The sequence below is a fragment of the Tursiops truncatus genome, chromosome 3, assembly GCF_011762595.2.
Source record: "Tursiops truncatus isolate mTurTru1 chromosome 3, mTurTru1.mat.Y, whole genome shotgun sequence".
In the NCBI taxonomy this organism is placed as follows: Eukaryota; Metazoa; Chordata; class Mammalia; order Artiodactyla; family Delphinidae; genus Tursiops; species Tursiops truncatus.
The window spans coordinates 159,534,561-159,556,838 of record NC_047036.1 but is presented as its reverse complement, the minus strand read 5'-3'; the positions used below and the strand labels follow the sequence as shown (position 1 = coordinate 159,556,838).

Sequence of the window (22,278 nt, the reverse complement as noted above, 5' to 3'; positions counted from 1 at the left end):
CCCGTCCCCACTGTGCCAGGCCTGGAACACTGCCTCTTTGTTCTGATGGCTCTGACTTCATGGCCTGCTGGGCGCCTGACCCTGGCCAGCCCAGCTGCCCCTCAGGACTGGCTCTCAGAGAATGGGCTTCCTCCTGGCCTCTTGGGCCTCAGTTTCCCCAGATGCTCTCCCCCAGGAGAGACCCTTACCCTGTTCTTTGCCCACCTGGGCTCCGAGAACATTTTTTTTAGGTGAAAATCACATAACATAAAATTAACCATTTTAATATATACAGTTCAGTGACATTTAGAATATTCACGATATGGTACAACAATTACCTCTGTCTAGCTCCAAAACATTTTCAGCACCCCAAAATGCAGCCCCATCCCCATGAGTAGTCGCTCCCCATTCCCCTCCCCCAGCCCCTGGCAACCACTAATCTACCTTCTGTCTCTGTGGATTTGCCTGTTCCGGACATTTTATATGCATAGAGTCATACAACATATGGGCTGCTGTGTCTGACTTTTTTCACTCAGCCTGTTGTTTTGGGGGTTCATCCACTTGGTAGCATGAATCAGCTCTTCTCCATGGACATTTTGGGCCTTTGCTGACAGTGCGGAGAGAGGGTCAGAAACTGAGACCACCCCCCTCCCCGCCTCAACCTCTCCACCTCTGGCTGAGAAAAAGACACAGAAAAGACAAAGTTGAGTCTAAAGGAAGCAAGGAGACTCTTCCAGACCTGGAACCCAGGGTGCCCTGAGGCTGGAATTCGGGAAACGGGGAGGTGGACATTTTTGGAAGGCCCAGCCTACAGCAAGCACTTCATAACAATTTACTGGGAGAGTGAACTCTGACGTCTGAAGACCCTGGCCTCCCATTTAGCTCCTAAGTCTCAGAAGTGGACCAGAGAGGGCTGGAGACCTGGCCAAGGGCACAGAGCCCCAGGCCACCCATGGGGCTCTCACCCAGTGTCCAGCTTCAGTCTGGGGCCAGCAGAGAAGACCCCCCGGACCTGGGGCTCGGGTGTGTTTGTGGTCTGAATGAGGCCACCACGCCCGGGCTGACTTCCTGGGTTTCTTTTTCACTTTGACTTACCCTGGGAGGGGCCACGACACCTAACTTTTTTTTTCCTTTTAGTTTTTCTTGCTAAGCTTTAATGTGTTCCTGGGTGAGGACTGGGTGGCTGGGGTCTCTCCAGCAGCACAGAAGCTCGTCCGGGATTGCCACCCTCTTCGAGGACCTAATGGGGCAGGGGGTGACCAGGCTGGTCCCCCTCTTTCTCCTCCTGCTACCCCGGCAGGGCGGTGAGTCCCCTACCCTGGAGTAGTCCCCTATGGCTCTTCTTGCCGGGGCGGGGGGCTGTGTGTGTATATGTGGAGGGCTGTGGACCCGGTTCCCAGGGTTGTTTCTGTGTCTCTGGGCCTCAGTCTTTCCCTCTATCAAATGTGAGCTGGATGATCATGGATGATCATGGATTCTGATCTCATCTCCCCTCCGGTCTTGATTTTGTCTTCTGTGGGGTGGGCTGAAGCTCTGAATCTTTCCCACATCCCAGAGTTTAATGAGAAATAGCTAAGGAAGGGATAAAGACCAAGTATATAATATATATATATATAATATATATATATATAAAAAATAGTGTTATGTACCCAGTGTATGTAATATACATACTCTCTCTCCATCTTGTGGAATCGAATGGGAAGGGACCCAGCCCCCAGCAGATGACTAGGTTTGGACTCTCATCCCAGCTCTGCTGTTCCATGACCTTGGGCAACTTCTTTGTGCCTCAGTTTCCCTCTCTGTAAACTGGAGATCAGCAAGGTTTCAGGGCTTATAGAGTTCAGGCAGGACTGGAGACCAGCAAAAGGGAGAGGTACAGGGGACCCTGGATTGCTTTAGAGGAGCGGCTCGAGAGCTGGATGGGTGGGTGGATGGATGGATGGGTGAATGTATGGATAGATGAGTGGATGGGTGGATGGATGAATGGATGGATAGGTGAGTGGATGGATGGATGGATGGATGGATGGATGGATGGATGGATGGGTGGGTGGGTGGAGAGATGGATGGCTGAATAGATGAGTGGATGGGTGGATGGATGAATGGATGGATAGGTGAGTGGATGGATGGATGGATGGATGGGTGGGTGGGTGGGTGGAAAGATGGATGGCTGAATAGATGAGTGGATGGGTAGATGGATGGATGGATGGATGGATGGATAGAAAGGTGGATGGGTGGGTGGGTGCAAGGATGGGAAAGTGGGCAGGTGCGTGGATGGTCACTGGGCAAGCCCCCCTCCCCTGAAGTGAAAGGCTGAGACTGTCATTTCTCTTCATTGCCTTTGCAGCTGAAGCCTGTGGCACCATGGGGTGCTGTTTTCAGGATCCGCCGTATCCGGATGCAGACTCAGGTCTGGGGCAGTTCCCCATCGTGGGAGGAAGGGGTTGTACTGGGCTCTGACTGACCCATCCCAAGCAGCCACTCCCTCAGCTCCCTCCTGCCCAGCCAAAGACTGGGGTCTCAGTAGCCCCAACCCGACAGCCTGATGGCCTGTCCTCACCAAACTCAGGTGTCCTGGAGCAGTCACCTCTGTAAGCCTCATCTACTCCGTAACAGGGTCGCAGGACTGGTGTCTGTGTCCGTCCTGATTGGTCAGCATGTGGGGCTAAGCAGCTGTTAAACATTTTGAAGTTGCTCCGAGGCAAGCATTGCTGGAACATTCATGCTTGTAACAAAGTCACAAAATCTGCCACTGGGCAAGGCGTTTCATCTATTCTTTTGTTCCAGAAATATTTACCAAGCACGTACTACGTGCAGACACAGTTCTAGACATGAAGGAATCAGCTGCGAGCCCAGCTGTCCTCCTGGGGCCACAGCCTAGTGCAGGAGGTGGACAAGAGGCACACAAATGCATATCCTGCATACAATGACGTGCTAGGAACAAAACAGAGCAGGGTGAGGGATGGAGAAGGAGGGGGCTACTTCAAATAGCCTAGTGCTTGAAGAGGTGACACTGAAGGAGAAATTGGAATGTCAAGATCTGGGCCAAGGACATTTCAGGCAGAGGGCATAGCACATGCAAAGGTCCTGAGGTAGGAGTGAGCCTGGTGTGTTTGAGGACCAGTGAAGTGGCTGAAGTGGCTGGAGGAGGAGGTGCAAGGGAGATGGCAGGAGACAGGCAGGAAGGGCACAGGAAGGTGCTGGAAGTCACAGCGTGTTTAGGCTGAGGTGACACCGGATTGCATAAGTGTCACAAAGATTCCTCTCTGGGGTGTGTCAATTTGGGGACCCCACCCCCCCACACTCTAATCTGTTCTCAAACCTCCAGGCTTAGCTTCGGGCCCCCGGGACCTAAACTGCTACCGGATACTCAGCAACGCTGGTTATGAATGTTCCTGGGAATATGAGGGCCCTGCAGCTGGGGTCAGCCACTTCCTGAGATGCTGGTGAGGATCCTGCCTTTGCTCCTGACCCCCTGCCTCTACTCTCAGATGTATGAGCTCGGCAGTGTCTTTGCCTCTTCCTGGGCCTCAGTTTCTCATGTCAGAAGGGAGGGCTGGGGATCTGTGTTGTGGGGTCAGCATGGGTGGGCATACAGTTTGGGCGGCAATCAGGATCCCTGTGGTCCTTCCTTCATCCTCACCCTGTGACTTATTCATCCATCTATTCATTTCTTCCCTCTCTCTGTGGCAGCCCATGTTAGGAGATTCTGGGATCCTCCAAACCCCTTAGTCCTAGTTGATCCCTAAGAAAACCCCAGGCTGGGGAGCGGCGGTGAAAGGGGAAGAAAAGGATTCTGGGATGTGATGCACATCATCTGCTGTGGCCGCTGAGACTCAGTACCGATACCCTCCTTCCCGCAGCCTCAAGCCCGGGCGCTGTTGCTACTTTGCCGCAGGCTCAGCCACCAAGCTGCAGTTCTCCGACCAGGATGGCATATCCGTGCTCCACGCTGTCACTCTCTGGGTGGAATCCCGGGCTGCCAACTGGACAGAGAAGTCCCCCAACATTACCCTGAACCTCTACAGCTCAGGTCAGCACCCTGTTCTCTTCCTCTCCACTACCACTTCCTCACCCAGAGAAGCCTCTGGTCCCCAAGCCTAGACCTGAGGGAATTCTGGGTCCCTGGCAAGGGGCTGGATACTGCCAGCTGTTTTTACGTCCAACTCTGTCATGTAACCTGGCAGAGTCTTTCATGGTCCCCTAACGGATCCCCTACTGATGAACATGTAGGTAGCTTCCGGTTTCTCCTTGATACTGTAATGTGGCCAAGACCCTATTGGGTCTTATAATTTGTTTTTTTTTTGCTGCATTGGGTCATCATTGCTATGCGTGGGCTTCCTCTAGTTGCAGAGCGTGGGGGCTACTCTTCGTTGCGATGCTCTGGCTGCTCACTGCGGTGGCTTCTCTTTTTGCGGAGCACGGGCTCTAGGTGTGCAGGCTTGAGTAGTTGCAGCACACGGGCTGAGTAGTTGTGGCGCACGGGCTTAGTTGCTCTGCGGCATGTGGGATCTTCCCGGGCCAGGGACTGGACCCGTGTCCCCTGCATTGGCAGGCGGATTCTTAACCACTGCGTCACCAGGGAAGTCCCCCGTGTTCGGTCTTTAAAATCTGTTTTCACGAATCAATAACATATACTTAGTTTATACTCGTTGAACTGCTACTGTGTGCCATGCTCAGTCACAGGGGACATGGGCAAGGCCAATGGAGGTCACAGCACAGGGCTGGGACAAGGGTGAGATGAATGAGGCGCCCTCCTTGGCCACAAGATGTTATGGGGGTGCCAAAAAACCTCAGTAGTCATTATAAACCATAGCATGATGCAACTTTTCTTTTTTAATATTTATTTGGCTGTGCCGTTCTTAGTTGTGGCACGCAGGATCTTTGTTGCCACATGAGGGTTCTTTGTTGAAGCATGCGGGATCTTTTAGTTGCAGCATGCGTGTGGGATCTAGTTCCCTGATCAGGGATCGAACCCAGGTCCCCTGCATTGGGAGTGCGAAGTATTGACCCATGGACCACCAGGGAAGTCCCATGATGCAACATTTAAAAAAATTTAATATTAATGCAAAAAAAAAAGCCATGACAAATCAAATATCAAATTTTTTTTTTTCGGCCACACTGCACAGCACGCAGGATCTTATTTCCCCGACCAGGGATCGAACCCACACCCCCTGTAGTGGAAGTGCAGAACCCTAACCACTGGACCACCAGGGAATTCCCCAGAACTTCAAATAAAGACAGGATCTGACCCTGTATTTGTACAACCTTGCCTCCCTCTCCTCACCCTAATCTCAACCCTGTCCCTGCCTTCATGGAGCCCAGATTCATGTAGGGTGATGGACAAGGCATGATCGTTACACATGATGAGATACTGCTGGGAGGTCAGGGAGGGCTCCAGCTCAAGGATGAAAAAGATCCAGTAGGAATAAAGATGGGGAAGTGTGGATACAGCAAAACAGAGGATACGGCAAGTGCAAAGGCCCTGAGCTAGAATCAGGCACACTATGACCGAGATGCAGAAAGCATGATAGATGTCTCTCCTCAGGCCAGGCTCCTTGAAGTCGGCTTAAAAAGTTAGTAAGATTTCCCTAATAGTCCTTCAGAAAAAAATAGAATCAGTTAATTACCCTCTCATCAGCAATTTACAGAAGTGCCTGTCTCACCACAGCCTTGCCAGCAATGAGTATTAATATTTTAAAGATACCTTTACTAATAGGATCCTGTGTATAAGTCTTAACTCTTTGACCCCAGGCTTAGATAGAACCCCAGGCTTAGATGGGACCTGTAGAGGTGCCCCTGATTCAAATTTGGGGAGCTTGGTGGTTTACTATGGGCCAGGAGGATCATGGGAAGATTTTCCAGAGTTTTCAGGACCAACAGCTCACACACATGCCGGCTTCCCCTTCCCAACCCCCAACTCTGCTTCCAGTTAAATACGACCCTCCCCCAGGAAACATCAAGGTGTCCAGGTCAGCGGGGCAGCTGCTCATGGAGTGGGAGACCCCAGCCCACCAGGATGGTGCTGAGGTACAGTTCCGGCACCGGACACCTGGCAGCCCATGGAAGTGGGTGAGTTTATTCCCCAGATCAGGGGTTTGCACAGGCACAGGGCACCCTCACACCTCTCCCATCAGTTTTGCAATCTCTGTATCTATCACCCTTCCCACGGGGCCTCCACTCTTGCCCCATGTTTAGCCTCTGGGTCTCTCTGACATGAAGATCTGATTGTGATCTCCCTTGCTCACACACCCTCCATGGCTCCCCACTACCCTCAGTAAGTCATCCTTATCTTCAGCTGGCCCTAGTTCCCCTCACTTGCCTCATGCTTCCTCTGGCCCCTTTTTGAATGGCCATCATTCTTTGCCTATGCCCTGGATTCCCAGCCTCTTTGCCTTGGTATATGCAGTTCCTTCCACCTGCATGCCCTCCTCTGTATCTGAGCACATGTGAATCCAACCCACCTTCAGGGTCCAGTTCAAGGGCTGCCTCTTCCAGGAAACTACCTTTCCACCATTCCTCCCTCCCTCCCTCCTTTCTTTTTTTCTGTTTTTTTTTTTTAAGCCGTGCTGTGTGGCATGTGGGGTCTTAGTTCCCCGACCAGGGACTGAACCCCTGCCCACTGCATTGGGAGCACAGAGTCTTAACTGGACTGCCAGGGAAGTCCCTCCTTTTTTAAATTCAGATGTAACTGACATACAAAATCATATTAGTTTCAAGTGTACAACATGATTTGTTATTTGTATACATTGTGAAATCATCACCACAATAAGTCTGTTTAACCTCCGTCACCACACAGGCATGTTCCAGATTTTGCTTCTTGTAATGAGAACTTTTAAGATTTACTCTCTTAGCAACTTTCGGACAATACAGTTCAGTATTGTTAACTATAGTCACCATGCTGTACATTACATCCCCAGGACTTATTTATTTTATATTGATAACTTTGTACCTTTTGACCACCTTCACCCGTTTCGCCCACACACTACCCCTCACCTCAGGCAACCACTACTCTGTTCTCTGTATCTATCAGTTTGGTTTTTTGTTTGTTTTAAATTCACTTGTAAGTGAGATCATACAGTATTTGTCTTTCTCTGTCAGACTTATTTCACTCAACATAATGCCGTCAAGGACTATCCATGTTGCAAATGGCAGGATTTCCTTTTTTATGGCTAAATAATATTCCATTGATACATGTACCACATTTTCTTTATCCATTCATCCATCGATGGACACTAAGATTGCTTTCACATCTTGGCTGCTGTAAATAATGCTGCAGTGAACATGAAGGTGCGTGTATCTTTTCCAATTAGTGTTTTGCTTTTCTTTGGATAAATACTCAGAATTGGTATTGCTGGATGATATGGTAGCTCTATTTTTAATATTTTGAGGAACTTGCACTCGGTTTTCCGTAGTGGCTGCTGCAATTTACATCCCCACCAACAGTACACAGGGTTCCTTTTTCTCCACATCCTCGCCAACCATTGTTATCTCTTGTCTTTTTGATGATAACCATTCTGACAGGTGTGAGGTGGTATCTCGTTGTGGTTTTGATCTGCATTTCCCTGATGATGAGTGATGTTGAACACATCTTCATGTACCTGTTGGCCATCTGTATGTCTTCTTTGGACCTTCATTCATGCTTCAGCCACTCTATTCTCCCCTCTGTCCCCTGCAAGCAGGGCAAGCCTAGGCTTGCAAGAAACCTCAGCCCTGACCAAGTCCCCAAGGAGTCCCTGGTTTGGGAGAGACAGAGAACACCCACACAGCTTCTGAATTGTGGTGTCTCCCCCTCCCTCAGCCTGGGAACATCTTGAGTCCAGGGAGTTGCCTCAGTTTGGGCCCCATCTTCCCTCCAAATGTTGTGCCCCTCCCTGAGCCTCAGTTTTCCCATCAAGTGAATGGGTTCGGATCAGTCAGAGGCAGGTGACATGGGACTCCTGTTGGGGAGGGGCATCTCTTTGCTTTTTATCTCCAGCCCCCTAACACACTCTGCAGTGGACCCTCTCAGGCCCCCTTTGCAGATGAGGAAACTGAGGCTCAGGATGTCCAGGGACCTCTCAGCATCAGCCGGGGAGTGTGGGGCTAGCTGGGTCCTAAACTTGCCTCTCCTCATCCACGACACCACAAACAGATAGGTTTTGTCTCTTAAAATATTTTTTTAGGAAATTATAAAAATATAATTTTGCCTCCTAAAATAATTATTTTATTTTATTTTTTAATTTTTGGCCTCGACGCATGGCTTGTGGGATCTTAGTTCTCTGACCAGGGATTGAACTCGGGCCCCGGAAGTGAACGTGCCTAACCACTGGACTGCCAGGAAATTCCCCCAAATAATGCTTTTAAAAAAAAAAACAAACTTTTTTATTTTGGAATAATCTTAGATTTTCAGAAAAGTTACAAAGAAGTACATAGAGCCTTCACCCAGCGTCCCCACAGGTTAATGGCTTTCGTTCCCAAGTCTGTCTGTCACTGGTCTCTCGCTATGAACTAAACTCCAGAGTTTATTTGGATTATCACCCACTTTTCCAAGAATGTCCTCTTTCTGTTCTCAGATCCAATCCAGGGTTCCATGTTACATTTAGCAGAGTAATTGTTGAAAATTTCAAAAAAGCTAGAATGTTCAACATCCAAATGTAAAACAATGTATAAATATGGTCTTGTTTTAGGGCGACTGTGGACATCAGGATGATGCTGGCTTCGGTGAGAATAATAGTGACCATGACAGCGGTAGCAAGTTAGCATTAATTAGGCACCCACTGTGTGCTAGACCCAGTGCTAAATTCTCTGTAGGCTTGTTTGCGCCTCCCTGTAGTTCAGTATTGGATTATTCCCATTTCACAGGTGAGGAAACAAAGGCTTGGGCTTGTGAAGCCTTTGGTCAAGTTCACATCCCTAGTAGGTGGCCTTGCTGAGACTTGAACTCCAGACAGTAGAAGAAGTGGGTGATCCTTGAGGCCCCAAGAGCGCAGGACCTGGCCTATTCTGGCTGTGTCCTCAGGGTCTGGCACATGATTAGCTCTCAATCAGTGCTTGTACACAGCTGGCACTCAATAAGTGCATGTGCACAGTTGGAGCTTAATATGTGCACGATGGCTAAGTGACCAGTGCCAAGCCCTGGGTGCTCCTGGCTTTGGGACAGCCCCTTTGCTTGATGTTTGATCTGCTTCTTCCCAGAGTCATGCCTCTGCCCCTTGGAGATGGACACGGCCCAGGAATTCCAGCTGCGGCGACGGCTGAGGCCGGGGGTCTCCGGAGGTCCCTGGAGCAGCTGGAGCAGCCCTGTGTGCATCCCCCCTGGTGAGAGCACCCTGGACCACAGGAAGGGAGACGGGCATTAGAAAGATGGTAGTAGTATTAGAAATAAGGCGGTGAGCGTTAGCGTTAAGGTGATGGATGTTAGAAATAAGGCTGCCGAAGAAATTAGGGAAAATTAGTGCAAGGTGGCAGGGCAGTGGGCAAGTTTCACTTTGTAAAATGTGGCAAATCCATAATAAAAAGAAAACATTTATCAGTCTTTCTCTCCTTCCAATTAGTTTGGTGGGTTTTGTTCTTTGAAAGCCGAACAAGGAGTTGATGGGTGCAAGTGGCTGTGTCGTGAAGGCAGATTTTTCGAAATGACACAGGAAGCTGGAGCCAGGGCAGCTCCAGAGTGGAGACGTGGCCTGAGGTGGGGGTGGGAGGGAGAGATGGGGGGAGTGACTGTCAACATTTGTCCCCCTACCCTTTGAGCTGGAGCTTCCTCCTGCCCACCCAAGTGCGTATCTGCTGGGAAACAACTCTGACGGCTGTTTTCAGATTTTTTTTTAATTGTAGTAAAAAAAGACATAATATAAAATTTGCCATTTTAACCATTTTTAGCCAGTTGCATTAAGTATATTCACACTATCATGGAGTGGATCTCCATGTTTGCAGATTTTGAAAACTACTTAACGACCCATGGAATCTCATTGGAGGGAAGGAAAAGGTCCTGGGTCCCAATCCAGGGTCTGCAGGACGTTGTGAGCAAGGACGCCACCCCCAGTGTCACTGTCTTGCTGTCTCATTGCAGAAAACCCCCCACAGGCCAAGGTGAGGTTCTCGGTGGAGCAGCTCCGCCCGAATGGGAGGAGGAAGGTGACCTTCCATGAGCAGGTAATGGGACCATCGCAGGTCTGTGGGGTGGCCTGAGGACAGAGAGAAGGAGACAAGAGGCTGGAGTGGAAGTGTTTAAAAGGAGGGAGATGAGCCGTGGAGGTGGTAGGGACCGGAAGGACTGTGGGTTGAACTCTGAAGGTAATGGGGAACCATGGAGGGTGTGTGAGCAGAGGAAGGATATGGCTGGACTCAGGTGTTCACAGGCTCCCTCTGGCAGCCATTGGGGGAGCAGAGTTTGGGGGGCTCACGTGAAAGCTGGAAGGCCAGGAAGGGGTTGACTGTGCTGGTCTGGATGGGAGATGATTTTTTTGAAGTCCCCCAAACAGCTCATTAAGTACAGTCGAATGAACCCATTTTCCAGAGGAGGAAACTGAGGCACAGAGGGGAAATCCCCTGCCTGAGTCAGGGCAAACTCACCATACATTTCAACCCCTGGCTTCACCATAATTGATTCCGCCAGGTCCCCAATGGGCTGGCACGATAAAGCTGTAGTGAAGCTCCTTCTCGTCCTAGGTTTCCTATAATTTGAATTTCTTTACTTAGGAAAAATGTCCAGGCTCGAAGTAACTGGGTCCAAAGACAGAAACATTTTTTTTTCTCTGGTTTTCAGTGGGTTTTGCCAAATTATTCCCCCCTCCCCCTAAACCAATGAGCAGTGGATGTGTCAGTTTCCCAGCAGCCTTGCCAGCACTGAGGTTTACTATTTTTTAAAAAATTTTCATACATGTCATCAGCTGTGGCCCGTGGATGAGCCTGTGCTCGTGGGCAGCATCCTGATGTCAACCCACGGGGACGACGTGCATGTTCAGGTCCCCACAAACCATCTCTCACACTCACAACAGCTGCCCCAGCTGGAGCTTCCAGAAGGCTGCCTCGGGCCCGACTCAGGCATGGAGGTGACCTACCATGTCCACCTGCATATGCTGTCCTGCCCATGTAAGGCCAAGGCCACGAGGACTCTGCGCCTGCGGAAAAATCTCAGCCTCTCGGGTGCCGCCTATGACCTGGTTGTCTTTTCCCGGAATCGCTTTGGCCTCGGTCCCAACCAGACATGGCACATTCCTGCCTATACCCACTCAGGTGCCTTTGGCTGGGCAGTGGTGGGGGGGGGGCCTCTTGGAGCTGAGTACGTACTCGAGCCTCAGCTAGACTAGAGTGAAGCGAGCGAGGCACAAAAATGTAATATGGTGTCTAATTTAGGAGCGTGTAAAGTAAGTATTCAAAATGCATAGCATTAAAAAATGCATAGCGCTATAGTGTAATAGTTAAAAAATTTCTCACTGGCAAACTGTGGCCCAGGCCAAACACTTGTTTTTGTAAATAAAGTTTTATTGGGACCAGGGCCAAGATCAGGATGTGGCAAGCAAGGCAGGGTCATGCAAATACAGGGTTGATCCTGTCTTTATTTAAAATCTAGACATTTTGCTCATTTTATATACATGTATACATATATTAAATATATACATATATTTATACACAATGAAAAAATCAATGGCGATGATGTGGATAAAAGGGAACCTTCATACACTGTTGGCAGGAATGTAAATTGGTGCAGCCACTATGGAAAACAGTATGGAGATTCCTCAGAAAATTAAGACTAGAACTACCATATGATCCAGCAATTCCACTTCTGGGTATTTATCCAAAGAAAAAGAAAACATAATTGGAAAAGATATATGCACCCTTATGTTCATTGCAGCATTATTCACAATAGCCAAGATATGGAAACAACCTAAGTGCCCATCAATGGATGAATGGACAAAAAAGATGTGGTGCATGTATACAACGGAATACTACTCAGCCATGAAAAAGAATGAAATGTTGCCATTTGTGACAACATGCGTGGACCTTGAGGATATTATGCTTAGTGAAACAATTCAGCTGGAGAAAGACAAATACCCTATGATTTCACTCAGATGTGGAATATAAAAACCAACCAACCAGCCAACCAACCAACCAACCAAACAAACAACTGACTGACTAAATAGATGGAGAAACCAAAACTAATACCTAGATATAGAGAACAGATTAGTGGTTACCAGAGGGGAAGAGGCAAGGGGAGGGGAGGGGTAAAGGGGATCAACTGTATGGTGACAGATGGAAACTAAATTTTTCATGTTGAGCACACAGTAGGGTATTCAGAAGTCAAAATATAATATTGTGCACATGAAACATTTTTATTATTATAATATTATAAACCAGTGTTACCTCAAAAAAAAATCTAAAATTTAAAAATTAAGGTTTCTATGTATGTATGTAAACGTATGTATTTTATTGAGGTAAAGTTCACATATCAACATGAACCATTTTAACAAGTACAATTTGATGCCCTAATTACATTCACAATGTTGTGCAATCATCACCTCTGTCTAGTTCCAGAACCTTTTCATCATGCCCAAAAGGAGACCCCCTCCCCCTTAGCAGTCACTCCCCCTCCCCCTCCCCCAGCCCCTGACAGTCACCAATCTGCTTTCTGTCTCTGTGGATTTGCCTGCTCTGGACATTTCATAGAATTAATCATCTACTATGTGACCTTCTGTGTCTGGCTTCTTTCACAGCCTGATGTCTTCAAGATTCATCCACATTGTAGCAGGCATCAGTGCTTCATTCCTTTTCATGGCTGAGTAATATTCCACTGTGTGAATGGGCCACATTTTGTTTATCTGTTTTTCCACTGACGGACATTTGAGCTGTTTCCATTGTTTTGGCAACTGTGAATAGTACTCAGTACATATTTTTAGGTTCGTTTTGATTTTTTAAAAAATATTGCATTAGCAGAGTGTTGATCTCGGTGATTGAGTTCTTTGGCGCCTCCTTAATTTCATGCCCTGCTCGCTTCACCTTAGTCCTGAGCCTGCTGAGCACCCAGCTGGGCTGTTAGGATGATGCCCATTTCAGAGATGAGATGACCGAGGCTCAGACAGATGAAGCCACTTGCCAGGGTGACACAGCAGCAAGTCTGTCAGCTCCTGGTCTGCTTTGGGCCATGGCCTCGCTATGTGACCTTGCGCTGGTGGCTCTCCGGCTTCGAGCCTCAGGTTTTATATCATTGGGATAATCATCGTCCCACTTTGTGGGAAAGTGGCGCCTGTAAAATGCTCGGCACTGGCCTGGCGCATACAGTCGGAACTCAATAAATGATAGCTATTGTCCCTAGAATTGGAAGCAGTACCCACCTCTCAGGTTGGTGCAGGTGACCTTGCTGTAGGGAGTGGAGAGAGGAGCCCAGGGGGCTGAGTGGGTCTGTCCTCGGGGCTCTGAGCTCTGGTCCAGCCGGGAGGCTCCTCCTCCACCACAGCCACCCACCGCTGGGCAAAGTGGGTGGTGGGTGGCCAGGCATCTGCTGGACCAGGAGATGCCCACTAGCCTGACAGGGTAGTAGTGGCAGCCTAGGGAGCACTGACTGTGGGCATCCTGGCAGGGAACCCACAGTTAGGCTGGGGGAGGACTCGATTCATTCAAACAGCCCCTGCTGTCCCCTCTGTGCTCAGCCCCTATCCTGGCAGCCCCCAGCGTAGGGAGACAGAACCAGGTACAGACACTCCTGGCCCTGGGGGGTTAGAGCTTGTCAAGAGGGTGGGATGGGGCTATAGGAGCCTTGGGTTGGGGGGAGCATGAGGCAGCTATTCTGATGTGCCTCTCTTGTCTTCTTCCAGAACCAGGGGTTCTGAATATCAGTACCAGAGCCAACAGGACCACCATGCATTGGCCAGCCCAGGCCCAGGGCATGACATACTGCATTGAGTGGCAGCCCCAGGGCCAGGACGAGAGCCTTGCCACCTGCACCCTGACGGCACCCCAGGACCGGGACCCTGATAGAATGGGTACCGTAATATCGGTTGCCCTGCATCCTCCATTAGAGCTCCTGGTCAGCTCAAACCTACAGGCATCATCCTTGTGGGGTGTCTGAGGCCCAGAGAGGTCTTGCCACTTGCGCAAGGTCACACAGAGGTGGGGACAGGCCAAGACAGACCCTTCCACTCATGCAGGTCTGGTGCTTCCTGCTGGGATCCTGGGGTGTCAGGGCTCAGCCCTGGGAAAGTTGCACCCCAGCAGGTAATGAGTTTCACGTCCCAGGGTGTTTGTTAAACATTCACCCGTGCCAGGAAAGGTAGCAGCTAGCAAGATGCAGGTGGCAAATTAATGAGGCCTCTGGAGGGAAAGGGAGGGTGCCAAATGGCCCAAGCAGCCTCTCACTCTCTGACGTGGTCTTGGCCGGGGCCCCAGGAAGCCTCAGCCCCAGCCTGGGGAGCTCCCAGCCAGGGGAGACAGAGCTGGATGCAGACACCCCGGCGCCATAGAGTAGGAGCTGTGCTGGAGGGGGTGGGGACAGGTTGGGAAGGGGCGGGGATGGGGTGGCAAGGGGCATGAGGACGGAATCCTGGAGGAGGGGACATTGGTGCAAGGGCTTTAAAGCATGGGTAGGAGTGCTCTAAGAGCTCCTGGCAGATGGCACAGGTGCGGAGGTGGGGACACAATCTATTTACTGGTCTGACCCTTGCTCATCCTTCCAGCAATGCACAGCTTGAGCCAAGCATCTGGGGCAATGCGGCAGAAGGAGTGTTACCGCGTCACTATCTTTGCCTCTGCACACCCGGAGAAGCCCACCTCGTGGTCCACCGTCTTGTCCACCTTCCACTTTGGAGGCAATGGTGAGTAGCCCAAACCTGCAGGGTGGTCTCACCAGGGGACTCGGCAGTGTCCTTGGGTATCAGGAAGGGGGAATACCATTTAGAGGCACCTACTGCCTATCAGGCCCTGGCCAGAAGCCAGACACATAGAAGTCAGCTCAGTCAACTCTTAAGATACTCCAAGAGGCATTGCACCATTATATAGTAAGAAAACTGAGGCTCAGAGAGGGGAAGTGATGACACCAAGAGTGGTGGAACTGGCAGACACAGCTGACTCTGTGGCCAAGGTTCCCTGGGTCTCTGGACAGTAGCAGGCTGGGCAGGCAGGAAGTACTCAACCAGCACCCTTGGAGCTGACCGTGGTAAAGGATGTCGGTTGCAGCCTCGGAGGCCGGGAGCCCACAACATGTGTCTGTAAAGAAACTCAGCCAGGATTCAGTGTCTGTGGACTGGACACCATCTCTGCTGAGCACCTGCCCCGGCGTCCTGAAGGAGTACGTTGTGCGCTGCCAGGATGAGGCCAGCAACCAAGTATCCGGTACGTGAGGCGGCACAGGCCTGGCTGGGGGAGGAAGGGCTCTGGCCTTGAGTTCTGCCTTGCTGTGTGACCCTGGACACCTCACTGTCCCTCTCTGGGCCTTGGTTTTCACACCCATGGAACAATAGAGTTGGACTCAAGGGTCTTGACTGGCCCTTTAGACGGCAACTCCCATGGAGCAGGGATGACTTTCTCCATTCTACAGATGGGGAAACTGAGGCCTGGGAAGGGATTCACCTGCCCAAAGGTTAAACAAGCTTGGATTTGAGCTCAGTTAGGTGCCCCTTCCTGCCCCATAGGAGGGAAAGAAATGAGGATGTACAGGGCAGGTCTCACCAGGGCTGAAACGTCCTGTCATTTCCCACATTGGGAGCCTCTTCCTCCCCGCTGGGTAACATAGCCTTGCGAGAATACAGCCTCGCCCGTCCATCTCCTGCAGCAACAGGCCAGGCCGCCAAGACCATGAGTTTATATCCTGCCTTCCCTCCTCGAGCCCAGCACAGGGGCGGGAGCGGGGGGGAGGGGGGAGGAGGGGGGAACGGGGGCTGCTCTGACATCAGACATAGACATTCTGCCATCAGCTTGCTCACCCTCCGTTGTTTAGAGGGGGTAAATGAGGCCAAATGGGAGGCGGTGACTTGTTCACAGTGGCGCAGCTGGAAGCAGCCCATTTGCTGAACACCAGTTTGCCAAAAGTCAAATTGCTGAAGATTTATGTACCAAATGCCCATTTGGCCAAATGTACCAACTTCCCTGAAATTTCTTTGGAAGAATATTCCTCTTGAATATTTACAACGCATATGGATTTAGGGTTCTAGGAATTTTTCTTCTGTACGACAGCCAACAACTGTATTCTCATTTTAAAGAATTTTATGGGGTGCTTTATTTTTTAAAAATCATCCAATTCCACAGACACTTGTTGAGATCCAACTTCGTGCTGAGGTGCTGGGGACACTCGGGGAACAACTTAGACAAAGTTAACCCTGACCTTGTCCCTAAAGATGAGAAAGAGGTGAGGGAGGAAGGCATGTAGTTATCTGGCGAAAGGGTGAACCAGGCCAGGGAAACAGCCAGTGCAAAGGCCCTGAGGTTTGGGATTGAACCTGGTGCCTTTTAGGGAGCTCTGAGGAGAAGGCAGATGTGGCTGGAAAGGAGTGGCCTAGGAGCGAGTGAAGGGCAAATTGGTCAGAATTTGAGAAAAAAACAGCATCATTCACTGAATATTTTGATGAAGAATATTTTCCAAATAAGTTTGATGTGAATGGGTGCATTTAGGGAAGATTATTCAGCAAAATGTCTGTGAGCCCCTACTCCCACCCCCAGGGTGGAGCCAGAGTAAAGGGGGTTTAGGGACACACACTGCCTCCCGCCCACAGAGCTGTCAGTGAATGCCACAGAGACCCAGATCACCCTCCAGGGCCTGCGGGCTGCCACCGCCTACAAGGTGCAGGTTCGAGCAGACACAGCCAAGTGGCGGGGCGCCTGGAGCCAGGCCCTGCGCTTCACCGTCGGTGAGTGAGGGGGTGGGCCCGGGTACTTACCCAGCATGCACTGCCCCATCCCACATGTCAGCAAGCAGTCCCACCCTGACCCTCCATCCTTCCATGGCTCCCCATGCATCCCTCTCAGGAGAAAGTCGCAGGCTGACCTGCTCCCAACTCCTTCACCTCTGCTGCAGCTTCCCCTCATGAACCTTCTCTTACGTTGGCTTTTCCTTGCAGGCTTCTCTGTCTGGAATGTTTGGTCTCCTTGTCAAACTCCTATTCATCCTTCAAAACTCAGCTCAAAAGCTCTCTCCTCCAGGAAGCCTTCCAGGCTTCCTTCTGGGCACCCCCCCCGCTGCCCCTCCTACCTGGCCTGATGCCTTGGGAGTGTGTGTGGGTGTCTGTGTGGGCTCTGCCTCCCCCAGCCTTGGAGCTCCTGGGGAAAGGAAGGGAGCAGGGGGGCTATTTATTGAGTGAATGAATGAATATGAATGAATGAGTATCTCATCACAAACATAAGGAGGTGGGCTCCATTGTCTTGGGGTGTGTGGCAATGAGAGATTTGGAGACCAAATGATCCCTGTTCCTGCCACGGTCCCTGCCTGTTGTCCTTGTTGTGAAGTCTGGTCCCAAGAGAACCAGTGAGCCAGACTGGGTGTGCGGTGGGCTGGTCTGGGTCCGGGGGAGCAACCACACGGGCCCTACCTGCAGGCTCTTGGAGCTGCAGTGTCCTGAGCACTTATGGTGTGCCAGGGCTTTATCCTGTAGTCACAGGGCAGGCGGGGTCCCACTTCACAGAGGAGGAAACTGAGGCACAGAGGGATTCACAGTACGCCAGGGTCAGCAGTGAGTTGATGGAGGGCCCGCCCCTCCCACTCCCTCCTCAATGAGAAGCAGGAGGCGGCTCTCCCCCAGCCCAAGCTCTTCTGCTCCCAGAAGTCCAGGTCTCTGAGTTGTCCGATTTGTCCATCTTCCTCGCATCTTTTGGGAGCTTCGTGAGCATCCTTCTCCTGGGAATCTTTGGGTACCTCGGCTTGAACAGGTAACTTGCACCCCTTCCCCCGAGATGATCTGTAATAGTGATAGTAAGAATAGTAATAACTGCTCCCCCCCGCAAGTAGGTTTTTATGTCCACTTTCGAGATGAGGAAACTGAGGCCCAGATAGTCAGGCCCAGGCATCCAGCAGTGGCGACAGTGCTGGGATTTCAATCCGGGTCTGTCAGTCTCCCGTACCCCTGACCCCTTGGCCACATCCTCACTCCCCTTATTATAACCTAATGGAGATGAAAAAAAATAAGTCAGAACAATTAAAAAGTAAGAACGAACAGAAGCACTGACCAGTTCTCTTCCTTCCCCAGGGCTGTAAGGCACCTGTGCCCACCCCTGCCCACACCTTGTGCCAGCACTGCCGTTGAGTTCTCTGGCAGCCAGGGGAAGCAGGTAAGGGCCCCCTTTCTAATTCCAGGTCTTGTTTATTGGGTCCATATCTGGACCAGGGCTCTGAAGAGTAATGGCTATGCATTAACTCATTTTACTTTCCCCCAACCCACTGGTGCAAGAACTCCAAAAGCCTGTCCAATTTTATAGACAGGCAAATAGAAACCCAAAGGGGAACCTCGTGTAGGCCATTTACTAGTAGCAGAAACAGAACTGAAGTGAGTTCCACAAAGGAACCTGTTGTAAAAAAAAAAAAAAAAAATCCAAGGTGGTGGGCTTCAGGCATGGCTGGATCCAGGAACTAGGACTCCATCTCTTTGTGGTGCTATCCTCCCTTCAGGCTTCTATCTCAGGCAGGCTCAGCCTTCCCCCTGTGGAAGCAGGGTATCCATTTTTCCCATTAACTGGAGCAGAATTCTCGGACATCACTGATTGGTCCAGCTTGGGTCATATGCCCATCCCTTAGCCTATCACTAGAACCAGGGGGTAGGAGTGTTCTTATTGGCTGGGCCAGGATCACATGCCAATGGCAAGAGCTGGCGTGGGGCTACTGCCCTGTCCAACCACATCAACTAAGAGAGGAGAAGGGACAATTTTCCAAAGAGAAATGGGGGGTCCTTCTAACTGATCCTTGAATTGGTCTCGGGTTTTAGAGAATTAAGCCAGAAGGGACCTGGTCCACTCCATCCTTGTGTGGATGAGAAATAGGGCCCTGCCCACAGCCTTGACCCCATCGTCCGTCTCCAGGTTTGGCAGTGGAACAGCCCGGCAGACTTCCCAGAGGAGGTGTCCCAGCAAGGGGCCCTGGTGGTGAACATATCCTGGGACAAAGGAGAGCGAACTGACGTGGACACAGCTGGGCTTCTCAAGGAGAAGATGGAGCTGCCTCTGGGTGCCCCTGAGCCAGCCCTGGACACGGAGCTGCCCTTGAAAGACAGGAAATGGGTGCAGGGATGCCCTGAGGCTGGGACTCTGGGGCCTGGCTGGAAGGACAGTCTGGAGGACAGCCCTGCCCAGGCAGCTGGACTCCCGCTGCTCCTGGGAGACCTAAGGCAGACCCCCAAATTCCATTCCCAGGGAGAAACAGAAACATCTGCCTCCCCTTACAGATAGGAAGACCAATGATCGCAATCACGACAGTCGGTTATTAAGTACTTATTGCATACCCAGCCTGTTCTTTCTAGGCACGTGATGCCCTGAATCCCCATAACCGCCTTGAGGTACATGGCTGTCTTATTAACCTATTTCAGTGAGCCTCAGTGAGGCTCAGAGAGGGCGAGTGGCTGGCCTGTGGCCACACAACGCAGGCAGGAGTCTAACCTAGGCAGAGTGACTCAGACCCCATCCCCACTGCCCAGGCTCTGGAGTCAGTGCCCCCCACCAACACCCACTCTGTCCAGCACTGGTTGCCACATGTCCTGTGGTGGGAACCCTACAAACCGCCATGAAACGGGAGCTGCTACCCAGGGCCAGGGCCTGGCATCCATGGAGCAAGGCGCTGTTGGCCTGTTGGGGGTGTGTGGGATAGACTGGAGGGGGGCCCAAACGGTCTCAGGCTGATCCCAGGGTCCTGGGCTGGGCATCCTGTCCCAGAAGCACTGGATGGGGAATCTGGGCACAGAGTTCCTGGCTGCATTGCAGGGTCTCCAGGCTTGGAGGATCTAGGTGTGAGGAAAAGAATGGGAGCTCTAAGCATTCTGAGGGGGGCATTGGCACCTCCCTGGCCTCAGACTCCTCCCCTATAAAATGGGGGTGAAAAAGTAAAATAAAATAAAAAATAAAATGGAAACGCGGCTGCTGCTTTCACTGTGGCTCATTACAAAGCCGCCCATCAGTTACGGAGGTACTTGGAGAAGTCGGAGGTGCTGGACACGCTGACCAAGGTATTGGTAGTCTTATATGAAGAACCAGAGAAACCTAATAGTGCTTTGGATTTTTTAAAACATTGCTTAGGAGCTGCTACCCCAGAAAATCTAGAAATAGAGCTGCTTCGCCTAGAATTGGCAGAAATGGAAGAGAAATATGAAGCAATTGTAGAAGAAAATAAAAAACTGAAAACAAAGGAGAAAGTTCAGTAAACTTATGGTGGAGAGGAAGAAAATACCCTACTATAAGCCACAACATCTTTGGGAAGATGTAGATTATTGCATATCAAGTATTTGTGCAGTGCAGTTATGAATGGGATTTAAATTTTAGTTTCCCAGTAATTTTAAAGATTTATATAAAAAGAGTTTTCATTAGGTTTGATTGTATTAAATATTAAAAATCACTGAGTGGTTTAAAAAGATAGGACGGGGACTTCCCTGGTGGCGCAGTGGATAAGAATCCTCCTGCCAATGCAGGAGACACAGGTTCGATCCCTAGTGCGGGAAGATCCCACATGCCCCGGAGCAACTAAGCCCGTGTGCCACAACTACTGAGCCCACGTGCCACAGCTCCTGAAGCCCGCACGCATCAATGAAGACCCAATGCAGCCCAAAATAAATGAAATTAAATCTTAAAATAAAGGACTTTAGGGCTTCCCTGGTGGCGCAGTGGTTGAGAGTCCGCCTGCCGATGCAGGGGACACGGGTTCGTGCCCCGGTCTGGGAAGATCCCACATGCCGCGGAGCGGCTGGGCCCGTGAGCCATGGCCGCTGAGGCTGCGCGTCCGGAGCCTGTGCTCCGCAACGGGAGAGGCCACAACAGTGAGAAGCCCGCGTACCGCAAAAAAAAAAAAAGGACTTTAATATAAACTTACTGATTCAGTAATTAAATTGAATGTAACAGTTAACTTGTTTTGTTGTTTAGTTTTTTACCCAATTTAGAAAAAATTCACCTAAACTCCAAAAATTAATTAATTAAATGGGGATGATAATAATGTTGACCTCACAGAGCTGCTGGGGGGGGGGGGGGGCGGTGTCTGAGACTTAATGAATGAGTATCTTTCCCCTGACTAAAGCCTGAATGTCCTGCTCAAAATCCCCCAATAGGAGCCTGAGAATTAATTTATTCATTCCACACGTTTATTAATCTCTCCCTCTGGGTGCCCCCAGGAGAACCCAATCTGGGGGAGACGGAGCTAGATGATCACTTGGAACTCTGCAAAGTTAGGACTGGGAGGCGGGGGTGGGGGTGGTGGACCAGTCCAAGGGGCAGTGGGGCTGAGACCGCTAGTAACAGGAAGGAGTCTTTGTAGTCCTCCAACCCCGCCCCTCTGCCCAGGGCTCAGGCCGGGACCTGGGGTTCTTCCTTGGTCCTAACACCCAACGCCCCGCAGCAGGACCCGTGCCCCCCAGACACACCTTGAACCTGCCCGCTTCCTGTACCCTTGCCACCCGACCTCCCCTCGTTCTATTTTTTTAAAAATAAATGTATTTATTTATTTATTTTTGGTTGCGTTGGGTCTTCATTGCCGCGCACCGGCTTTCTCTAGTTGGGGCGAGCCGGGGCTACTCTTCGTTGTGATGCGCGGGCTTCTCATTACGGTAGCTTCTCTTTGTTGCGGAGCATGGGCTCTAGGCATGTGGGCTTCAGTCTTTGTGGCACGTGAGCTTCAGTCGTTGTGGCACGTGGGCTCAGTAGTTGTGGCTCGCGGGCTCTAGAGCGCAGGCTCAGTAGTTGTGGCACACGGGCTTAGTTTCTCAGCAGCATGTGGGATCCCGGACCCGGGCTCAAACCTTCGTGCCCCTCACTGGCAGGCGGATTCTTAACCACTGCGCCACCAGGGAAGTCCTCCCCTCATTCTTAAACGAGTTGGCTCTGATTCCCCGCATGGCCACGAGGTGGCAGCAGCGGCACGTGTCTCCCAGGCCCAGTCCGCCCAGCCCCCCTCCCACCTCCCAGGGAGTTTCCAAAACAGACTTTTCCGGTTTTAAACGAGGGCTGGGTGGAGATTAAAACCCAGTACCACTGAATTTTGTGGCAAAAGGAGATGGGACCTCTAGGTGAGGGAGGTCTGGCAGCCAGTAGGGCCGGGAATCGAGAGGTCCAGACCCCTCCTCTTTGGGGGTCTTCTGTTTCCCCACCTATGCATCTAGATGGGGAAACAGAAGACTTGGTCCGAGTGCTCCAGCGACAGCGCTGCTTACTGTT

General features: G+C 50.8%; 1 protein-coding gene across 5 annotated transcripts; it reads left to right on the top strand.

Annotated features, from left to right (window-relative positions):
* Window positions 1-1,121: 1,121 nt before the first annotated feature.
* Window positions 1,122-20,977, top strand: IL12RB1 (interleukin 12 receptor subunit beta 1). Of its 5 annotated transcripts, none has more exons than XM_019931752.3 (16): window positions 1,127-1,283; window positions 2,324-2,386; window positions 3,305-3,422; window positions 3,840-4,009; window positions 5,930-6,048; window positions 8,646-8,679; window positions 9,154-9,276; window positions 10,028-10,110; window positions 10,956-11,193; window positions 13,770-13,937; window positions 14,628-14,765; window positions 15,127-15,282; window positions 16,659-16,793; window positions 17,703-17,808; window positions 18,126-18,207; window positions 18,952-20,977. In XM_019931752.3, the coding sequence occupies exons 1-16, from the start codon at window positions 1,136-1,138 to the stop codon at window positions 19,315-19,317; spliced, it is 2,247 nt and encodes a 748-aa protein (XP_019787311.2). In that variant the 5' UTR covers window positions 1,127-1,135; the 3' UTR covers window positions 19,318-20,977. The 5 variants fall into 5 exon arrangements, 3 of the variants coding, with proteins under 3 accessions (XP_073659146.1, XP_019787311.2, XP_019787310.2); XM_019931751.3 differs by having other exon boundaries at window positions 5,909-6,048; XR_004525998.2 differs by lacking the exon at window positions 17,703-17,808 and having other exon boundaries at window positions 1,126-1,283; window positions 5,909-6,048; window positions 18,952-19,017.
* The last annotated feature ends 1,301 nt before the right edge of the window (window positions 20,978-22,278 follow it).